Source organism: Myxine glutinosa, chromosome 1 (genome assembly GCF_964187855.1).
Source record: "Myxine glutinosa chromosome 1, kmMyxGlut1.1, whole genome shotgun sequence".
Classification (NCBI taxonomy): domain Eukaryota; kingdom Metazoa; phylum Chordata; class Myxini; order Myxiniformes; family Myxinidae; genus Myxine; species Myxine glutinosa.
In genome coordinates this window covers 20,467,318-20,491,303 of record NC_136261.1, presented here as the reverse complement: position 1 = coordinate 20,491,303, position 23,986 = coordinate 20,467,318, and the positions used below count along the sequence as shown (strand labels likewise).

At 42.3% G+C, this 23,986-nt stretch overlaps 1 protein-coding gene across 3 annotated transcripts in view; it reads right to left on the bottom strand.

Moving 5' to 3' along the window:
• The window catches only part of LOC137421736 (formin-binding protein 1-like), an 80,549-nt gene that overhangs the window by 12,937 nt on the left and 43,626 nt on the right, over positions 1-23,986 (bottom strand). For all 3 annotated transcript variants that reach the window (XM_068108072.2, XM_068108089.2, XM_068108080.2), the window contains 5 exons: positions 20,962-21,024; positions 20,728-20,832; positions 5,145-5,273; positions 4,897-5,043; positions 2,461-2,616 (listed from right to left, as the gene is read on the bottom strand). In XM_068108072.2, the coding sequence (XP_067964173.1) occupies positions 2,461-2,616; positions 4,897-5,043; positions 5,145-5,273; positions 20,728-20,832; positions 20,962-21,024 (600 nt within the window). The remainder of the gene's footprint in view (positions 1-2,460; positions 2,617-4,896; positions 5,044-5,144; positions 5,274-20,727; positions 20,833-20,961; positions 21,025-23,986) is intronic.

Genomic DNA, 23,986 nt, shown 5'->3' with positions numbered 1-23,986 from the left:
TGGTAAACTGGGTGCGCCCAAAGTAAACCTCGGGAGGGGCGGGGCGCGGTGCAAAATACAAATGCAGTCTGATTGAATAATTCTAGAGGTGGTGAAAACCAATTGGACTAAATGCTGAATGCCCAGACTGCAACTGGCCTTGGAGGGCAGTTTGGAAATGTCTGACCAAAGAGAGGTCATGACCAACAGCAAGGCTTATACATTTGAGGGACTGAACTGTTTTGAAAGTTTGATTGCAGAAGTGGATACAAGAGCTGACATAGCTGTCTTTGAGGCAGAAGGTTAGGATGTGAGACTTACTTGCATTGGAGGTCATGTACCAGGTATCAACGACACTTCTGATTATTTTTTTTCCTCGGTCAGTTGATATACAAGGCACAGTCAGCTGTTGCTCGTCTATCATCAGGATGAATAACCAATAAGAGCAAGGGGTCATTATCAACAGAATAAAAAAACACCTTTAGAGGCCATTTTTCCCCACAGAGCAGGGGTTGGCCTTTTTGGGGCACCGTGGTCCCCTTTTTGAAGCAATGTTTTATGGCCGGTGCCCTTCCTGCCACCAACCCTGTTAGTCACCTTGTGCGACACACAGGGAATTACCAGTGAACTGGTACTCAATTTGCTGACCTCGGAAGGATGACAGGCTGAGTCAACCCCCCTGGCGTTAATTCAGCGATCGACCGGGATTCAAACCGAGGATCATAGGATCCCAAGCCGGCACCCTAACCGCTAAGCCAACACCAGGCTCAGGCATTATCAACAGAATGTTAGATAATTTTCCAGATTTTCAAATGCCATTTAGATATCGGCCGGCGATAGCTCTAAGGCCTAGACCACCATCCATCTGTATTGGTGCACAGTAACTAACACTAGCAAAGTGAAAGAGAAGATACCATCAGGAACATTTGTACTGCTTTCATCTAAAAGCCAGGCATAGAGAAGTCCTCAAATTTCAATCATAGCGGGATGCCGACAAGTGTCAAAGGTCACGATTCATCACGAGTCACTGCCGTGAGCCCGTTTCAGGTTCTGGGCCAACCATCCATGCTTTTGCATACAAAACACAGACTCATGGAAGAACGAGGTGATAAGATAGATAGCAACATACTGACAATGGGGGCAGTGGGGAAACACAAGGATACAACAAGGGGATGAACGAACAGTGAGATGGAGGAAAAAAAAGTGGAAAAAGGAAGCAGCAACCTGGAAATAATTGGGGATGGTTAATAAGGAATTGAGGAGGGCCTGATATGGTGTCTGGCAGATTTAAAATCCTGGAGGAAAGAGTAGTATTGGACAGACAAAGGAAGGATGTTCCATGAGTAGGAGAAGAAGATGTTAACGAACAAGCATAGCAGCATACACTGAGTTGAGCTGGATGAATTCCAAACTGGTAGTTTGTGATCAGATCAAAACCTATTAGTTCAATGTGTCATGGATTAAGAGGGGTGGCAGGGGTAGATCCAGGAATTTCAAGATGGGGGGTAAATGCCAAAAAGGTGGAGGGAGTTTCTGGGGGTCTTCCCCCAGGAAATTTTGAAAAATGGATCGTTGGAAACAGCATTCCCTGCATTGTTGGAAGTTTCTGCAGTTCCTTACATTCTTCCCTGGCCCAACAGTTCAGCAGATTCGCAATGACTAATGGCGAACTAGAGAGCTGACTTGCCCAGCCATTCCTTAGTCAAAACAAGAATGACTGCAATATGGTCACAACCTGCGACAAAATCCAGTAACGTGCAATTAAAAACATTCTTAGAAGATGAACAGCACGATTGGGAAATGCGCTGTTAAAGGATTAGCTTGATACCTCTCATCCATGTTACCCTACGCCATGGTTATATCAGAACGAGCCGATTCATCACGCGGTCACGGATAGTTTAACCCCAAAATGGAGCCGTTCAAAAATTATGTAACGCTATTCTTTCGGTAACTTGCGTAACATAGCACTTCATTACGTAATGTAATGTAATGTTTCATTATCGTGGGTTCTGACGTGCCAATTGGGAAACGCGCATTTAAAGCACTCTTAAAAGATGAACAGCACGATTGGGAAACACACATTTTATGCGCTATTAGAAGATTAACGTGACACCTCCCATCACATGTGTATCCTGTAAACAAACGCATAATTGATTCGCACATAAAGAGAAACTTGAATGGTGCACAACACTGTATCTGCCATTGGACTTCATGCAATACCACCGCATAAAATTCAACATCGAAAATTCAAAGGGGGGGGGCACATTCCACCACCACCCTATTTCCCCCTCCCCCCCCCCACTTCGGATCCACCTGTGGGTGGGAGGGTGGTCATGGAATGCATCCATTGTGCATCTCTGATTCCCTTTATATATTTTTTCCACAGTAGCGTCTTTGAACCCGGAACAAGTGTCATACTTTACAAGTGCATACACTTGCTTTTTAAATTGCTTTGGAAATTATTTTATATCGAACACCAACCTTGCTTTTACGCCAAGGCCACATTTTCTGTCGTTGCCGGTAGATGCTGTTTTCAGAAGATGCCCCATTGAGTGTTTGACAACTCAAATTCTCGAAGACAACGTTTTCTGGTGGTTTAAAGCCAGACTTGTACATCTTCACTGCAAGATCCACATCCTAGTAATTGAAAAGTGAGTCAACCACCAAGACAAATGAACAACAGCATTCATTTTTCTTCATTTCATGATGAATTAAAACATTCCAATATATATTTGAGTTCAGACAAGTTGGATCCAGTCAACAGTTTGAAAGGAAACAAATATGAAACAAAAATTGGAATATTACATTATCATTTTTTATTCTAATGGCATTTAAAAATACATTTTGTGGAGAACACCAAAAATTTAAAATATTAATATATAAAGGATATCTTCATTACCACTGAGGGTGGATGGCGGTTATGTTTTTACCCCTGTCTGTCTGTTTGTGAGCAGGACGTCTCAAAAGTCCTTGTGTTTTATGCTTCTCCCCCCCCCCCCCCCTCCTCCAGACCACCTTCCCATGCCTCCTCCCCCCAAGCCCTCTCCCTCCCACGGATCTTCCGATGTCCCTGTTCTCAAATGTTGTGCTTGTGTGCTTCCCCCTCTCTCCACATCTTGTATCCCGCTCCCTTTATTGTATGTTTTGTGTGTCGGTTTTTTTTTGTGATTGATGTTAGCTCTTACACGAGCCTCGATCTTGTATCCAAAATAAATAAATAAAACAAGCATTCTGAGTATTGCGCTGCAATACATGTCCCCTACCGGCAGTCTGTCGTCCGGAAAACTGTGTGAATTATATAATTACCAACTCACGGTCTGAGGTAACTCGGCTAAAAATTATCCGATTTGCACCAAATAAAGTTCATGAATGGTTGCACAGACCCCTACTTCTCACTAAAAGGGGAAAAAGAATGTAAATCGGAGTTAAAATAAGCCCGCAATGTCGCTCCGTGGAGTAGCCTGCACGTATTGCACTGTGTGAATTATATAATTACCAACTCACGGTCTGAGGTAACTCGGCTAAAAATTATCCGATTTGCACCAAATAAAGTTCATGAATGGTTGCACAGACCCCTACTTCTCACTAAAAGGGGAAAAAGAATGTAAATCGGAGTTAAAATAAGCCCGCAATGTCGCTCCGTGGAGTAGCCTGCACGTATTGCACTGTGTGAATTATATAATTACCAACTCACGGTCTGAGGTAACTCGGCTAAAAATTATCCGATTTGCACCAAATAAAGTTCATGAATGGTTGCACAGACCCCTACTTCTCACTAAAAGGGGAAAAAGAATGTAAATCGGAGTTAAAATAAGCCCGCAATGTCGCTCCGTGGAGTAGCCTGCACGTATTGCACTGTGTGAATTATATAATTACCAACTCACGGTCTGAGGTAACTCGGCTAAAAATTATCCGATTTGCACCAAATAAAGTTCCTGAATGGTTGCATAGACCCCTACTTCTCACTAAAAGTGGAAACAGAATGTAAATTGGAGTTAAAATAAGCCCGCAAGGTCGCTCCGTGGAGTAGCCAGCACGCATTGCACTGTGTGAATTATATAATTACCAACTCACAGTCTGAGGTAACTCGACTAAACATTATCCGATTTGCACCAAATAAAGTTTATGAATGGTTGCACAGGCCCCTACTTCTCACTAAAAGTGGAAACAGAATGTAAATTGGAGTTAAAACAAGGAATATTAACAGCTTTGACTTACCGCACTCCAAATTATAGTCTGGAAAACTGTTGGGGATATTACCAAAGTTCAAAGTGCCATAACTTTGTCAAAAATTATCGAAACGTCGTGAAGTTCGAACTTGATCTGTAACTTATCATGAGGAACCCATGTGCCAAGTTTGAAATCATTAGCATTAAGGGTTTAGGAGAAAAGTCCGGAAAGCTGTTCTTTGCGTGACGGACTGACAGACTGACAGACGGACAGACGGTGGGACGGCGTGCAAACCTATAGTCCCCTCCGGTGTACACCGGTAGGGGACTAATAAAAACACCAGGTGTAATCCTAACTTTAAGAACATCAACCACAATTTAATTTGGAATGTCCAATGTGATGGAAATGTGTCACAAACCTCTGGCACCCAATTACCATTTTGCTTTGAAGGTCACTCAGTTCTTTTCCTCGTAGTATCTCCATTATAACTGAGTTTCAATACCTGACCCATACCTTTACAAAGCACCTTGGCTGGACGGTGTTGGAAAAATATGCACTAAAATATCCTGCTCACCTCCACTAAGTCATTCAGCAGGATAAGCAACTTGGCATATTCACAGGGCAGATTAACACAACACAACATTTATTGAATACATAACATTACAACTCAAACCAAAAGCGAGAGATTTGTTAAAAAAACAAATATGAATTTTATTTTGGAAATCTGAAGGCAAATACCGAACAAACCTTTGCAGGTGAAATGATATTGGCAGCACCAATAATGCCATCAAGGCATTTATCTATAATGGGCATCACGGCTTTTTCTTGAGTGGCCGGACCCATCACGCACTGTTGCAGAACAAGCGTGGCCTGCTCCTCGTTTTGCTGCAATTTCTGTTGCACGAAACATTCACCACCAAAAGAGAAAAGGTCAAACATCAATCCATCATTCAACTACACAAATCAACACACTATTATACAATTCTGATCCTCACCTGCAATGTGCTGGGAAAGGTATGGAAGTAGTGATTACGCTGAGCCTCGTTGAATAATTCCAGCTGAGATGCATAATCACGCTTGCTTTCCTCTTCAAGATGTTGTTTCTGCTGTGACTGCTGCTTCACCTGTGTAAATGACGATATTTATTCTGATTACGTTTTTTTACATTTTTTTGATTTTTTTTGATTTCTGATTGCAGATTATATTTTTCCTTGACACTTCGAAGCTGCTCACCACATACAAAGCTTTCATCCACAGTTTGATGGAATATTGTTCTCCTCTCTGGGCTGGTCCTCCTGCCTCACACCTAGCTCGGCTTCATGCTGTAGAAACCAAAGATTTGAGAATCATTGCAATCTTTCACGATGAATCTGATTCTGAGGGCCTTTCATTCCCTCACCGCAGGCAGGTTGGTGGCCTTTCTGTCTTCTACCGACTCTTCTCCGGCCTAGCTCCCCCAGCTCTGTCTGTGCTCTGTCCCCCAAATATTCCTGCACGACGCACAAGATCTGTCAGTAACCATCTGAGTTAAAACTGCCAAAATCAAGACTCTCTGCTCACCTTCACTCTTTTATTCCTCTTTTTTCTCGCCTCTGGAACAAACTCCCACAATCTCTTCAATCCCACTCCTCCCTCCAGGTCTTCAAAATAGCTGTTCACCACCATCTCATATCTTCCCCCATCCAAAACCTCGATCTTTTCTACCTCCGTTAATCCACTGCAAACCCACCTCCTTCAAATTCCCCGTTTTCTTTCTTGAAATCCCCTGTAGTGTCCATCTATATCCCGTGTACCATCTTTATCCCAGCCCTCTCTCTTCCACAGATCTCCAGATGTCCCTGCTCCCTACTGTTGTTGTGATTCCCTCTCTCTCCAATTATTGTCTCCCACTCCCTTTATTATATATTCTGTGTGTCAGCTCTTATACGAGCCTTGGCAAAGTATGTAATAAATAAATAAACATAAACACCACATCTACCATTTCAGGATCTATTGTGTCTTGTACAAGTACAACAAGAAAGAGCAATCAGAGATTGCAAACCCTCGCCAGGATATATTTTCAGTGGTTTTAAGGGTTTTGTGTTAAAACAAATATGGCGGCCGAACCACGTGACCGATGACGTCATCATTAAAAAAAATTCAACACTAATTTATTCCTAGACTATGCTCAAGAAATTTCATCTTGATCGGATGAAGTTTTGTACTTGTCAAATTATGATGTCATAATAGAGGCACCTATGACATCATCACTAACAGATGTTATTCCACATGCAGAGTTCTTTACAATGAGCTATGTCTCAATTTTTTGATGCAGCGCTTGCAGAGATATAGAGGTGCAAATGTTTTCGGTTTTTCCAAGATGGCGGTCAAACCACGTGACCTATGACGTCATAATTATTTTAAAATTATACAGGTGGAGATGCACCTATGGTGAAAATTTCCTGTCAATCGAACCAACGGTTGCAGCGAAAATCATATTTATTCTGTGCGGACAAACAAATAGACAGACAGACAGACAGACAAACAAACGGACTCAAATGCAATACCTTCTCCTCATGCGAGGGTAACTAGAGAGATCATAGAACATGTTACCCCATGCAGTGTTGAAGTATATAATTCAATTTGAATTATATAATGATTTTTAAAATAGTTTAAAAATTACGGAAGCTTGTCACTATTGAAGCAGTCTTATACACCACCTTTATTTAACATGTCCAAGTACTGCAAAACTGGAGGTTCTTGGAAGTGATAAGAAGACGATTTGTGTTCTACCGTATTCAAGTATATAATTCAATTTAAACAAAACAAAGATTGCAAAGGTCGTATAAATAAATTAATTCCGGAATTTACCGCCGTTTACCACCGCTTAAGCAGTGTCAATTACACCACCCTATCTAACATGTTAAATTCGTCATTCGTGCCTGATGTTTGTGTCCTTTATGACGTTCTTATAAACAGTATGGGCCAATTTACGAAAGGCGCTTAGCCTTGCAAGTCTTGTCTTGCAAGCATATGCTTAACGCTTAAACGGTCACAAAGACATTGTTGTATGTGCAAGGCTAATCACCCATCTCGATTGCAATTTACGAAGGGAGATCAACAGCCAATTAGTTGTGCGTCCCTAAGTTATGATTCGATGCCTTTAAAAGCATTTATTTTGTTCAGCGCACCATAGAAGAGGTTACCTAACCAATTCACCTAAATGACTCTGCATTGGCATCACTCACGTCAATTTTTAGTTTGTGTGTTTCAACGACGGCATGTCAGGAAAGAAAAGAGGGGCCAATTTTTCATGAGAGCAGCGGATGGGTTTAATCGAGGTAATCAAGGTTCACCAATGAAGAAAGAGAAGGAGAAGTCACATGGGTGCAAATAAGAAAAATAGGGGCAATACGCCATGGTGCTTACCTGGGAGAATGAAGCAGCATACTGCACTGAGTAATGGCATATTTAAACAGTATCACAGTAGTTTAAACCAATTTCAATGGTTGCTAGAAGACAGGGCAGCAGGTACAATCATAATAATGTATTCATAAGACATTAAAACCAGCGGCTAGAAACCTGGGGGTCGTTTGGGGGTTTTCCGGGGGTCATGAAGGGGTCGTAAATAACATATCAATTTGTTGAGCCCATTTTTAGGAACCTAGAACCTAACAAAGGTACATACCACACACAGTGTTTTGTTCGCGTATGCGCGTACGTATACGCACACGAACTGTGTGTGGCCTGGATCATGTGCAATCGAGGCTCATGCTTGTCAACTGCCATGTGTTACTGTGTTAGTGTTCGTGCATGGCCAAACTGTGAGTAGAGTAGGCCTTACATTTACCCATTTTCACTATAATTTCACTGTGATTTTGCCTTTTGTTTGTGCATTCCGTCACATTCTCATCACCTTTCTCATGCCTTATTTTGCTTCACAGGTTGTGAACCATGTCTGCCAAGCAGCGCACGTATAGTGAAGCATTTCCCAAGTTCGGCTTCACAAGCATTGTTCAAAAATCCGTGGTCAAGCTGCAATGTGTTATCTGTGCCAAGGTTTTGAGCCACGAGAGCATGAAGCCCAGCAAAATGAACATCCATTTGGAGTCTTGTCACAGTGACCTGGCGGGGAAGGGCGTGGACTATTTCAAACGAAAAGAAGCCGCACTCAAGGGTTCCTGCATCGATTCGACGGGTCACTGCGCTCGTCAAAATGAAGCAGCGCTGAAGGCTTCATACCGGATTGCTTATCAAATCGCACAGACTAAGAAACCTCACACCATCGGTGAAGAGCTTATCAAGCCATGCCTTCTCGAAGCAGCGAAGTTGGTGCTGGGGGAACAGCAGTCAAACAAGTTCAGGCAGATTTCCCTTTCGAATGACACAGTCAAAAGTCGAATCTCGGATATGAGTAATGATATTCTGCTGCAAGTAGTGAGCACTGTGAAGAGCAGTCCAGTGTATTCACTGCAACTGGATGAGTCAACAGATGTTGCCTCATGTTCCCAACTGCTAGACTACGAGAAGATGTGTTCAGAATGCTGGAAACCTTCCTCATCAAACATGAGCTTGGCTGGGAACGACTTGTCGGGGTGTGTACAGATGGGGCACCTTCCATGGTCGGATGCAGATCCGGCTTCAAAGCCTTCGTGAAGGATGTCGCTCCCCATGCCTCTGTGGAAGTGTAACTCAGTGTAACTTATTAATTGGCACTGGTAACTTATTAATTAACACTGGTAACGAAGCAGATACATTTTACCTGCAAACTCTGTGAAAGACAGTTCGTAAATGAGTCAGGAATGTGCCCGAACATGATAATCTCTTGTCCACCTGGTCACAGCCCCAGGCTGGAGCACCCCTCGCAGCAGGAGGGGAGCGAGCTGATGCCAGGACTTGGTGCATGCATGACCTCGGGGCATTAGCGGAGAAAGGATTAAGATTCAGCGGACAGGGGATTAACTCCAGTTTTGTCCATATAAACCAGAGCAAACATTGAGTCGAGAGGACTTGTCACCAGGAGCTCTGACCGACGGGAGTGGCGGAGGAACATCGGTCGAACGAGAAGGACCATGCGAAAAGAGTTAACCTGGTCCATTGAATTTATGGTATCATTTGGTAATTGGAATGAAGTGAATAACCAGTTAATAAACCAGACCTTTTGTAAAACCTGTGTCCGGTCATTGGAGTCTTGAGTCTCCCCCAAATACTTCCCCTACAATTTGGAGGCACCGCTGGCATCAATTGTACAAACAAGTCTTTAAAAGGTGAGTGTGGCTTGTTTTTGTCCAATATGATTTACGAATTTGGAAATAGTTTTGTACATACATGGGGAAGGAGGTGGTTCTGGGGGTTCCGTGCGCACCGATGCCGCGATAGGTGGCGTGACCCATCACGAATGGTACTTCGATAAACGACTGTAGTTATTATTCGTGTTTTCCTAAATGATTTCTGTAAATACGTATTTTTTGCGCTAAAAAAAATAAAATGCACAAGGTCGGCGCTGGTCATTAAAGGCCTTACTGTGACCTGGGAGCAAACGGAGCATGCGTGCACCATGCGACCATTTGCTTCCAAGACGTGTAAGGCCGGTACACTCGTTTACCCACCCGTACACGTGTAAAGTAGTTTTTTTTTTTTTTTGCACTTGTTCAAAGCACGCGACTTGCTCAGCGTGCGACAGGGAACCGGGAAATGGAATTATATTTATATATATATATTTTTACCTCATTCCAATTTATGGTATTGCGACAAAACGGCTTATATCTTTGGAACGACTCTTTTGTGGAAGAGCAATGGCAGACCACCCATTGTCACCACTTTCATGAGCTCAGAGAAATAAAACAGCTAGTGGAAATCGGCAGCAGAGTGGGAATCGGCAGACAATGGAACAGCTAGCGACGAGTGTTTGTGAGTAACAACCACCCTCTGGTCGAGGCTCATAGGAGGGGTGATGCTTACTGATTCGGCACGCTTACAATAGGTGTTAATGGTGGGATGTCAGAGGTTGGTGTGGTTTAATGTTCACACTGTTTTGGAAAATAATGCTCGATGCAACATGATCCTAAAAAGAACCCATCCCTACATTGAAGGATCAGGAAGGGAAGGAATGGAAAATTTGAAGTATTAAAGTTACGGAACTCAAAATGTCTGGGTTTGGATGTAGTCATTAAAGGATTGAGTCATTCATTGGTGTGATGATGGTCCTAATATTTTGATAAATGTTTGATAATGGTCCTGGTAATTTTAGTCCTAGAAATAATATTGCTAGTGGTTTGTCTGAAGGTTTTAATGGGATCGGATTTTATCTATCTATAATTCCAGTAATCTCGGTGTGTGTGTCGGTCTGTCTGTATGCGACCGCTGTTTCTCGACAAACTACCGGTCCGATATACTTGAAACTTGCCAGGTATATTGCTGGGGACCCGAGGATGTGCCTTTTCAAGGTTTGAAATTAATCGGACAAGTGGGTCCCAAGGTATGGTCACCGTACTCGCAAGCGGTTCGCTTTGGCTTTGCGAATGGACCAAACCATTTCATGTAAATAGAGGGGGGGGGGGGGTTCTGTGGTCGTTCGCTTTGGCTTTGCGAATGGACCAAACCATTTCATGTAAATAGAGGGGGGGGGGGTTCTGTGGTCGTTACTGCCACGTGGTTTCAAAGTTTTTTGTTGTTGTTGTTCGCACGCATGTTCTTTGCAAGCACGTACGTGCGGGCACGCCCTAGTATATATAAATTGAGGTAATATTGAGTTATGGAATTAATTGCTTTCAACAATGCAAAGGGTGACAAGATATGGGATTTTAATGGGATTTTAATGGGATTTTAATGGGATTTTAATGGGATATTGGTTTAGGAATGTTTAGAGGTCATTGCAATGTGATAATTACTTGTGATCATTTGTTGTTGCAACGTTTTGCTCCAACGTTTTGGGAACATTCAAATGTTGGGTTGTGCTAACGTTTCCACAACGTCGCTACAACGTTTCACTTTCGTTGTTGCAACGTTTTGCTCCAACGTTTTGTGAACATTTAAATGTTGGGTTTTGCTGACGTTTCCACAACGTCGCCACAACGTTTCACTTTCGTTGTTGCAACGTTTTGCTCCAACGTTTTGTGAACATTTAAATGTTGGGTTTTGCTGACGTTTCCACAACGTCGCCACAACGTTTCACTTTCGTTGTTGCAACGTTTTGCTCCAACGTTTTGGGAACATTCAAATGTTGAGTTTTGCTAACGTTTCCACAACGTCGCTACAACGTTTCACTTTCGTTGTTGCAACGTTTTGCTCCAACGTTTTGTGAACATTTAAATGTTGGGTTTTGCTGACGTTTCCACAACGTCGCCACAACGTTTCACTTTCGTTGTTGCAACGTTTTGCTCCAACGTTTTGTGAACATTTAAATGTTGGGTTTTGCTGACGTTTCCACAACGTCGCCACAACGTTTCACTTTCGTTGTTGCAACGTTTTGCTCCAACGTTTTGGGAACATTCAAATGTTGAGTTTTGCTAACGTTTCCACAACGTCGCTACAACGTTTCACTTTCGTTGTTGCAACGTTTTGCTCCAACGTTTTGGGGACACTCAAATGTTAAGTAAATCGGATAAGAATTCACGAGTTATTTAATTATGAGCGATTAATGAAGTACTTATTTAATTAATTACATTTCTTATTAAATTACAGTAATTACATTACAGTAATTACCTGAGGTAATTACAGTAATTACAGTTCCGGTAATTACAGTAATTACAGTAATCATTACAGTAATTGCAGTAATCTTATTACAGTAATTACATTACATTAACTCAGGCACCTTTTGAGTAAGGAAGCTGATATTTGGACATGACACTGACCAAGTGATGTGGCTGTCAAGGAAAATATTGATTTATTGATTAATCATTTAATAAATTAACTCGTTGATTTATAAATGACTTATTTAATTAAAAGTCCTCAGAGATACATCTTCGGATGAAATACTTACAGATTGGTTATGCTATGAGCCAATTGATTAAGGAAAATATTTTGTGATGGCCATATTGGCAATTTCGTGGCCATATTCGTGGCAACTCAGTTAGTGCCACTGCACCTTTAAAATGCATCCCTGCGTTCATTTTTCGATCGATTGAGTTGAAATTTTGAACAATCGGATCTGGACTGTCGTTGTTAACGACTCTAGCACGCACTCGTCCAATCAGGATGGAGCGGTATAGTCCCCGGATTATCACTGCCCGCAGTTTTAATTAGTTTTACTTTTTCTCTTGGTCATATAATTTTGAAGACATGCATGTCATGATAGAGGAAATGTTTGTTCTGTTAAACGGAATAAATGTTGTTTATTTGTGTGGGTGTGTATTTTTGTGTATTTTGGATATATTTTCACGACTAATTCCAGTTATCGTCCTGCAAAATGTCTGCTCGTTCTTTTTCCTTTGAGTCGTAAATTCCTGTTGAATTCTCATTAAAATGCGGAATTAAGTACGCTGTGTGATGATGGAGATCCTTGATGATGAATCAGGAATAGTGAATGAGCAAACAAATATCACGGATGGTACACCGGATAAGGAAAATGTAGATGAAACCCCTTTTGCTCAGGTGCTGTACAGCGCTGCACAAAGATCCATATGAGCGGGGCCTGGGTGCTGTGTAATTAGTACACAAAGAACCAATTACTAGGGTGCTGAATAAACACAAAGATCCATTTTTGGAGCTGGTTCTCCCGGTGCTGTGATTTATTCAAAGAACCAAATTTTGTAAGAATTAAGATATGATTTGTCGACATTATAAATACTTTAATATATGTAACGATTTTTGTAACGATCATCCTGCAAAAGGTCTGCTCGTTCTTTTTCCTTTGAGTCGTAAATTCCTGTTGAATTCTCATTAAAATGCGGAATTAAGTACGCTGTGTGATGATGGAGATCCTTGATGACGAATCAGGAATAGTGAATGAGCAAACAAAATATCGAATGCTGCGGCTGGAGCAGTGGAAGCGATTTTTGAATTGTTCAATGATTATTCGATATTGTTATGACTTATTGTCAATAGGTATACTAAGTGGCCATGAGGTAGCCTGTTGCTATGTACAGTTTTATTCTATTGTTGATTATACCACATAGCTGTGGTGATAAAGGAAATGTTCGTTTTAAATAGATGATTATGATAGGACCATGACTATAAAATCATGATGATTATTATGAATGATATCATAGGGTTCAAATGCAGAATGCTGCATGAACTTGGGAAAGAACTTTCAAGCCCTATGGGATAAATTGGGTGTTACAAGCGATGGAGTTTTAAAATTTAGCATGATTGAAGGAATTTTACAGTCTTATTTCAGGAGTTTTACGAAATTTATATTGCCAAGAGATTTGGGTACTATTAAAAGAAAAATGATGAGATATTTTTCCCAAAGAACTTTAATATCTGCCATCCATTTTGGCTGTCTCACGAATGAAGGATGAGTTGCCTTTAGTGGTTGCAAAGAAAATTTGTGGAGACCAGGCAAAATGGGGAAATATGTCAGATATGACCCTAGGACAGGACGGTGATTCATCAATTAACATGAGGTACGAACCAGAGGTGACGACCGATGAGATTCGATCTCAGTCAATGGATGGACCTGTCCTGACATCATTGGGGAAAGGGCTTATGCAAGGAGTCATCCAAAATGATTAATTTGATTTATTGATGAATATTGATGAATTAATTGAAATTGAATAATTGATTGAATTGTTAATTGATTGAATCTAATTGATTGAATTTAATTGAATAAATTTAACTGAATAAATTGAACTGAATAAATTGAATTGAATATATTGATTGTTTGATTGATGAAAATGCGGTCTCAAGAAAGAAGCTTTGATATCTTTGCGAGATATTAACAATGTGGAGACAACCTGGGAAAATTGAGCAAGGTGGTGAGTTTATATACAGATATATATGTGCGGTTACCATTGTGTGATTTCCCCGTCAACAGAGCGGACACCTGAGGATTCACCCATTTCATACTGACCCTCCGGCTCATCTGCAAATACTGATCTGTGAGATTGGATTGTGCAAAAGCCACAGCTGAGGGAGATTCTCTGGAAATCACCGTGTGAACAGGTGGAGAGACCCTTCCTGGAGGTACGAGTGAAGCTTTAGAGGAATAAACTACAACACATCCAACGCTACTTTGATAAAAGGCAGAATGGGAAATGGAGCCTGCAAGAATACACAAGGACAACCAGAGATTCCACAAAAAGGTACTTGTACACATCATATGTACGACCGTTATGGTGCCGAAGCTATAAGGCAGGTCGAGAATTGGTATTTGTGTGACGCATATAAATGAATATAACTATTGTGTTAAGGAAAAACAACAAATTGTTGAATGTGAAACTGTCGGAAGATACACATGATTATGCTGATTTCATGGTAAGATGTACCCTATCTGATTCAGTGTGTGCGGAAAGCAGATTCAGATGTGACTGAGCATAAGGATAAGACGAGATCACATTTTGGAGGGATTGCTAACGGAATTGGGAAGAAGTTCGAGAAAGAAAATTTGTGGCTAAAAATGAAGTTAATCGTGGCATACACCCTCTTTCTCAAAGAATGATGAAGACATTCTCCCGTGTAACTTGGAGATGAATGCTTACCTTCACCAAGGAAATTTATGTGACCATTTGCCTGGATCACACTGCAACATATGAAAGAAAGGCGATCACTTACTCTTGTTCGAAGGCTTCGAACATTCACCACATCAGAAGTTGCAGGACAACGACATTTTACCTGCAACCTCTGTGAAATGCGGGGACATATGTTATTACTTCACCAACGTCCGGGGAACCAGCATGGAGCTGCAAAAAACGGCTGTGCCCTTGTCACAACAGCTGTGCACGATTCTGCTGGTTGCTCCTGGTAAGGACCATGAATGACCTGAACACCATGGTCCCAACATCATTGTGGATGCATCCGGCATCCCTGTTCCACATCTTGCTGGCCAATCAACGTCACACCAATACTTGCTGCCCACTCACAATGAGGGAGGAGGCAAGTCGACTACAACTGGGTGAAGGCCTTGTTCAGGAATTACTATGGTTTACAGCAAAAAGTGGCAAGAATGCTACAAGGAGAGCAGGGTCAGTCTATGACTCCGCAATGTTACCACAACAGCGAAATCCTACACGAAGTAGTGCAGGAGCTATGAAGACATTAGGAGAAAATGTTTCATACCAGGATTCAAACACAAGTGATCAGCCCTTCCTTTCAAACAAAGTCAACATTTGTGTGGAGGCAAACGTTTTTGCCAGATGGTGCAGATGCTTTACAAAACTTGAAAATGAAGTGAAATTGTTGTATCTTGGTGATGGTGAAGTGTTGTTTTGAAAATATATTTGTGATGCAAATGCAATAGATTGAACGATATGGAAGGAGTCAATGACCAACGAAATGTTTTGTGATTCTTGCAGGATGACGGTGTATGCCCAAGGGAATTTGATTACCAAAGTGATTGATTATTTACTTATACTTGTAATGATGTTTACTTGTAGTGATTGATTGTTTACTTATATTGATGTTTAGATTAATGGTTAATATAAACAAAAACAAAAAGATGAGGGAATTGTGGAAGTGTAACTCAGTGTAACTTATTAATTGGCACTGGTAACTTATTAATTAACACTGGTAACGAAGCAGATACATTTTACCTGCAAACTCTGTGAAAGACAGTTCGTAAATGAGTGTCAGGAATGTGCCCGAACATGATAATCTCTTGTCCACCTGGTCACAGCCCCAGGCTGGAGCACCCCTCGCAGCAGGAGGGGAGCGAGCTGATGCCAGGACTTGGTGCATGCATGACCTCGGGGCATTAGCGGAGAAAGGATTAAGATTCAGCGGACAGGGGATTAACTCCAGTTTTGTCCATATAAACCAGAGCAAACATTGAGTCGAGAGGACTTGTCACCAGGAGCTCTGACCGACGGGAGTGGCGGAGGAACATCGGTCGAACGAGAAGGACCATGCGAAAAGAGTTAACCTGGTCCATTGAATTTATGGTATCATTTGGTAATTGGAATGAAGTGAATAACCAGTTAATAAACCAGACCTTTTGTAAAACCTGTGTCCGGTCATTGGAGTCTTGAGTCTCCCCCAAATACTTCCCCTACACCTCCTTCACCCACTGCATGATACATCGCCATGCTTTAGCAATGAAGACTCTCCCTCCTGGTCTTCGAGAAGTGCTTTCAGATGTGGTGAAGATTGTGAACCACATCCAAGGGAGCGCAACAAACTCAAGAATCTTCAAAGCGATGTGTGAAGAAATGGGTGTCGATTTCACTGTTCTGATATTCCACACAGAGGTGCACTGGCTTTCGCGTGGTAAAGTTCTCAATCGTGTGATTCAACTTCGAGAGGAAATAGCGCTGTTCTTGGAGAGAGGGTGTACCGAGAAGGAGAATCAGCTTCATGGAAAGATGCAGGATGAACTGTTTGTGATGAAGGTTGCTTACTTGGCTGACTTCTTCGCCGAGGTGAATTACTTGAATCTGTCACTTCAAGGAAACCTCCCAATGCTACACATGGCTCGTGACAAAGTGGCAGCATTCAGGAGGAAGATTCACCTTTACCAGAGAAGAATCCAGGACGGTGACACGACTATCTTCCCTGAGATGACGACTCTGCTGGATGCTACGTCAGATGCTGAATGCCACTTCCACGAGGAGATCTCAACCCACCTTCTGGCAATTAGTGAAGCCATTGAACGTTACTTCCCCGGACTGGATAACCGCTCTCGTGATGAGTGCATCATCCGACTCTTTTCCGTTGAAGACGGTGCCATCAGTGATACCGACGTGGCTGCGAAGGTTGAATTTTACCGAATTTGTGAAGACGCGCAGCTCAAGAGTGACTTCATGTAACAAGAGCTCGCCACGTTTTGGCTGAAAGTGAAGGACTGTCCTGTTCTTTCGAAGAGGGCCCTGACCCTATTGGTCCAGTCCTCCTCAACCTATCGCTGCGAGGCTGGATTCTCAACCATGGTACTCTGAAAACGAAGGCACGCAATAAGCTTATGATCGACACTGACATGAGGTGCTGCCTGTCGAGCATTCGTCCTCGCTTTGATCGCCTGATGGCTGCGAAGCAATTTCAGCCATCCCATTGACTGAGTATTGGCAGACATGTTTTAATAAATCGGGCTTGCTATGAACCATTGACACATGTTTTAAGACATGTTTTAATAAATTTAATAAATTCTTGTTTCGGGGGTCACGGTACTGACCAAGAATGTCTGATGGGGTCGTGGGGCCAAAAAGGTTAAGAACAACTACTTTAAACAAACAGAAAAATACCTATTTTGGGGGGAACCCTCCCTTACACCCCTTTAGGGCCCGATTTTTTTTAATGCTGTGAACAAACTTTGGTACAACACAGGAGATTAAGGTTGTGGTCCAGTTTTATCAGAATTGCATGTATAGTTTCTGAGAAAAAAGCAAATACCTATTTTGGGGGGCAACTCCCCCTCCCCCCATAGACGCCCTTAAACCCCGATTGTTTAAATGCCGGGGTCAAACATTGGTGCATCGTGGGTGATGAACGGAATGTTATGGTCAAGTTTCATAGAAATGGTGTTTGCAATTTCAGAGGAAAAGGCAAATACCTATTTTGGGGGTCAAACCTGGATCTACGTCGACTCCCGCTAGACCCCCTTAAACTCCGACGCCTTTAATGGCATAAACAAACTTTAGTCACAACATACCAATTGTCATTTATGCCAAGTTTGGTCACAATCCCATCAGCGGTTTCGGAGAGGAAGTTGCAAGTGTTTACGGACGGACTGACGGACTGACGGAAGGACGGACGACGCACCATCGTATAAACTCCCCTGAAATTCGTTCCAGGTGAGCTAAAAAGCAGTTCGCATGGGAATATATTCCAAAAAGGATGTTGGCCCATTTCCTAGAGTGCTAAAAATCCTTTGCCAGGGACCTTCAATAATCCTGGAGGAGGTTGAAGACGAAAGCAAAGGCACTGGCTCGTGAGAAGAAAATCGACATGCAAGAAACAGGAAACGACATGCAAGACATGCAAGAAAATCGACATGCAAGAAACAGGAAACGACATGCAAGACATGCAAGAAAATCGACATGTCATCCTCCCGAGGTGGGGTAAACGGTGCAGGCTGTGATCGGTGAACGGTGCGAAGAAATTGTTGTGATATTGACTATCATAGCTGGAGACTTAGATCAAGTACATAATGACATGGATGATGATGCTTTAATGCAGGACAAATTTGACAGTCATACTCCTCCAGAGGATTAGCCTGGTGTTGGCTTAGCAGTTAGGGTGCCGGCTTGGGATCCTAGGATCCTGGGTTCGAATCCCGGTCGATCACTGAATTAACGCCAGGGGTGTTGACTCAGCCTGTCATCCTTCCGAGGTCGGCAAATTGAGTACCAGTTCACTGGTATTTCCCTGTGTCACAATAGGTGACGAACAGCGTTGGTGGCAGGAAGGGCATCCGGCCGGAAAACATTCCTCCAAAAAGGGGACCACGGTGCCCAAAAAAGGACGACCCCTGCTCTGCGGGGAAAAATGGCCTCTAAAGGTGGTTCTTTTTTCTTTCTACTCCTCCAGAGGATTGCATCTGTCCTTGAAGATTCTCAATGCATGTTCAGCAAACTGCTCTGTTCCTCTCCTCTTCTCTTGAGCTAATTCCAGCACGCCTACCACATCCATATTCACCTTCACTTGTAAGTAAAATCATTATCTCACGCCTTTTTGAGAATGTGTGACAGGGACAAATTCAGAGGAAAAGAACTGTTCAAAGGCAGGTTTGTTTTCAGATTCATGTTGAAAATACAACATTCAATTTAACTAAGTTGTTCTTCGATCATAAACTGACGATTGCGTACAGACTGACGAACGGACATGACCCAATTGCTTAAAGCCCAATTGCAATTGCTTAAAGCCCAATTGCAATTGCTTAACCCCACTTTTCACAAGTAATCTTGTTACCTCCGCCACCAAAGGTGGATGGAGGTTATGTTTTCACCCCTGTCTGTCTGTCCGTCCGTTTGTCTGTTTGTCCGTTTGTTTGTTTGTGAACAGAATATCTCGAAACGTTGTGCACGGATTCGGACGAAATTTAGCAGAGATGTAGAGTATGTGACAAGAACGAAATGATTAGATTTTGGTGAAGATCAGGATTCGGATCCGGCTACAAAAATTTTTTAAGTGATTCTTCACCATTGGGAGATATGGCCAAAAACGATACATAACAGGATATCTCAAAAAGTTATGGATGAATTTGGACGAAACAAGTTGGACTGGTTGGGTGTCTGACACGGACGATTCGATTATATTTTGGTGAAGATCTGAATATGGATTCGGATATGAGAATTATTTAATTTTTTAAGTGATTATTCACCCTTGGGAGATAGGGCCAAAAACGATACATAGCAGGATATCTCAAAAAGTTGTGGACGGATTTGGACGAAACATGTTGGACAGGTTGGGTGTCTGACAAGGAAGAATAGATTCAATTTTGGTGAAGATCCGGATCCGGCTAGTAGAATTTATAAAGTGATTCTTCACCATTGAGTGATATGACCAACCAGGCGGAGGTATGCTCTCTACTTACAGAGTGCCGTTCTAGTTCAACACGTCTTGATTAACACTGACCATCTTCATCAAAGACCGTTTCAAACTTTTCAAGTACTCTCATTTGCAAAACTAAAATACTTCCCTTCCTTAAAAGGATTCCTGAGATTTAAAGCACTTTCAATGATTTATCTGCAATGAAAAATATAAAACGTGCTTTGTACCAACAAGTAATATTTTTCACGCTATGAGCAATTAAAGAAAATGTTCTCTTTAGACCCCAGTCCTTACTAGACCCTCATTTAATATGCCATGGTTGTGAACACAGGGCCATGCTGTTTGAAGATTTCTGGTCAAGCAATGATTAAGATTTGGGTTAAATTATTGTAAGCTTCGTCAACAATTTGCAGACTTGCCCCTTCTCCATCCATCTATCGATTCATGACTTCCTGCTTGGTTTCCTTTCCCAAAATTCGACCATAGACATAGTCCTCTTGTGAACCCAAACATGGATGGATGCATAGAAAGTTCAAGCAAGAGGTCAGGATGACCTCCATGGGCATTTTCCAAGTGCTTCCACTGTCTAGCATTCATCTCTGTCAAGAAGCTGTCCACAAATGGCATCCAGGGTCATTTTCTTTCACTGTCTAAGGGCTTTGTTGTTGTTGCTAATGGCTTTGTTCAGGGTGCCAGCCACCATGAGATCCTTAATATCTACCAACTAATCCTAGCAAATTGGACACCAATTTTACCGTCCATGCAAGGGACGACACATGTTAATGAATCACCCTGCACGTGAAACACAAGGATGACAGGATATTAGCTGGATCAGGATTCAAACCCAGGCTAAAGCACTCAAAGATGAGTGCACATCCCTCTAGGTCTACGGTATCCGGCTAGCCCAATCAAAATGCTCTTCATGTGTGTCCCAAACTGAAATGAAAGTTGCTTTTACATTGATCTAGTTGAGATCGTCTGGAATAACTTCACATATCAACTTGACTCAAATGTTACCTTGTCCAAATCTTGCTTGTTCCCTGCACTTTCCTGCTCGACCTTCTCTGTATGCAGCTGCACCTTCTCGCTTTCTCGATGGTCCCGCTCATACCGCCGTTTCGCCTGGGGATAAGCGTGCAATGCATTGTAACATCAAAATTGTTCCTCAAACGTTAAACTTTTTTGGAATATTTAGCTGACCACATGATGTCCATCATTAAAGATCAAACAAATGGAATAATTTTCCCATACCATGTCGAGTTGCTTGGCAGAGTTGTCAAGTTGATTCTGAAGCTTCCGACCTTCTTGCAGTAACTGCAACAAAAACACAACAATCAAAACTTGACTCAGAGCTCAAAATCACAGCACAACTCTTAAGCTCTTTTTTAAATGATAGGAAAATGAACCACCTTTTGAGGCCATTTTTCCCCGCAGAGCAGGGGCTGGCCTTTTTCGGGCACCGTGGTCCCCTTTTTGAAGCAATGTTTCACGGCCGGATGCAGGGAATTAACAGTGAACTGGTGCTCAATTTGCCGACATCGGAAGGATGACAGGCGGAGTCAACCCCCCTGGCATTAATTCAGCGATCGACCGGGATTCGAATCCAGGATCCTAGGATCCCAAGCCGGCACCCTAACCGCTAAGCCAACACCAGGCTCTTTAAATGACAGGAAAATAAAGAAGTGAAAAGGGAGGGGCAGGTTGGAATATGATGCGGTGATTAAATTAATAGCCGAGATTCTCATAGGCTTTGGATCATTAACTCAAGGTATTAAAGAGACATGAAGGATAAGGTGGAATACGATGTTAATGATGGAATAGAACGGCAGTCGTGGAGCGCATGGTCTCGCTGCCTCGCGCATTCATTCTGAACAAAAACACCATCGTTAAATGAACCCGCAACTCTCATGGCCCACTGCTATTATGGCCCATATACCCGTATCACCCATGCATGCACCCTATTATGTCAAATAGTTCCTTGGCATGGGTTATGAACATCAAAAATTTAATTCTTCCCTCACATTTGGTCATTCAGATTTTTCAGAAAATATTTCAATTAAACCAATTATGGCTGGAATACCACTTCACCGTTGATGTTATCGTTATCACCATATGTACCCCTTGGGGAGTTAATAACATGCCAAGTGTCCATTTTTTTTCGTTGAGCGGTTTTGGAGAAAATGATGTCCAACTTTCTTCCTTTAATCCAATATGACTGCAATACTGTGCAACCTATGACGTCATAAATTTAATTCTTCACTCAACGGGTCATCGATCCTATTGTCATATGAAGTGTCAGATTTTTGGATAAGGATTTCAATTCAACCAATTATGGGTGGAATGCCACTTCACAGATTATGTCATCGTTATCACCCGATATAACCCATGGGGAGTTGATGGCAAATGCCAAGTTTCAATTTTTTTATTGAGCAGTTTTGGAGAAAATGATGTCCAAATGTTTTTCCTTAATCTAATATGGCTGCCATACCATGTGACCTATGACAATAGGATTATCAATAAAATATTATCCATGGGGAGTCTCTCCTATGTTGATAGTTTCACATATATTGGACATTTTTTTTGTCATTGAAATTTCACATTGCACAGAAAAACATTTTTAAAGCGAGAATATATAAACGCTAATGCTGACACACACCGACGCGCACACACACACACACACACACACACACACACACACACACACACACACACACACACACACACACACACACACACACACACACACACACACACACACACACACACACACACCTTGTACGCAAAGAATGAAGCCTACACCTCCTCTCATGAGAAGAAAGTCCAACTTACAAGGGGAAGGGATTTGCACCAAGCTAAGAGGCTGTGGAGGTGCAACCTGTCTCAAAAACAAAGCTCAACAAAAGGAACCTAACCATAGGGGCAATACCCCTGGCACTCACCTGGTAGAATAAACAGTATACTGCACGGACTAAAGGTATTTTAAACCAATTTCAATGGTTGCTAGAAGACAGGGCAGCATGTAGAATCATAGTAACATAATCATAGGACTTTAAATAAACAAACACAAAAATACCTATTTTGGGGGGCAACCCACCCTTGTACCTCCTTAGACCCCAATTTTTCGAATGCCTTGAACAAACATTGGTACATCTCGGATGATGAAGGTTGTGGTGAAGTTTCATCAAAATTGTGTGTGTAGGTTCTGAGAAAAAAGCAAATACCTATTTTGGGGGGCAAGCCCACCCGTGGACCACCTTAGACCCCGATTTTTTAAATGCCAGGAACAAATTTTGGTACAACACAGGTGATTAAGGTTGTGGTCAAGTTTAATCAGAATTGCATATGTCGTTTTTGAGAAGAAAGCAAATACCTATTTTGGGGGGGTCAAACCTAGACCCACTTTGACCCCCTTACACCCACAAATCGGCAGATTTTTTTTAATGCCGTGAAAAAACTTTGGTACATCACGGGTGATGAAGGTTGTGGTAAAGTTTCATGAAAATAGTGTGTGTAGTTTCAGAGGAAAAAGCCAATTCCTATTTTGGGGGGTCAAACCTGGATCCACTTGGACCCCCGGTAGACCCCTTAGACCATGGAATTTAAAAAATCGGGAACAAACTTTAGTCACAACACAATATAATTTGTGCCAAATTTGGTCGCAATCCCATCAGCGGTTTCGGAGAAGAAGTTTCAAATGTTTACGGACAGACTGACGGGGTGACGGACTGACGACGCACCATCGCATAAGCTCCCCTGAACTTCGTTCCAGGTGAGCTAAAAAAAGGAACATTGGAGCATAGAGGAGAAGGAAGCCATTTACTACTGTGAAGTCTATTCAAGACATGAATGGTGGGGGATGGCCAGTAGAGGAGCAAGATTAATGGACCAGCTGAACAAGACCAGATTGACCACCAGAGCAAACGGTGCCATACAACAAATTTGAAAGGATTGCGTCAACGGCACATCAATTCCAAAATAAAGATAAATAAAAGAGTTAACAGTGAAGTCCAGAACATAAGCAGAAGACACGAGTAGAATGGGAGCCGAGCACTTGCCAAGGGGTTGACAGAGGGATGGTGGAAAAGAGGCCACAATGGATTGCAGCAATGAATCACAGGGAAGGGCTGTGCAATAAAGCAAGGGTTTCGAATGCGGAATGTCCCTGGGAACCTAGCGGAGAAGGCGAGATGACAGAGAGAAGAAGGAGAGACAGAACCATCAGAATGGGCAGGGGGAACAGACCCGACTTCCAGTCGTGGACAGAGTAAAAAATACC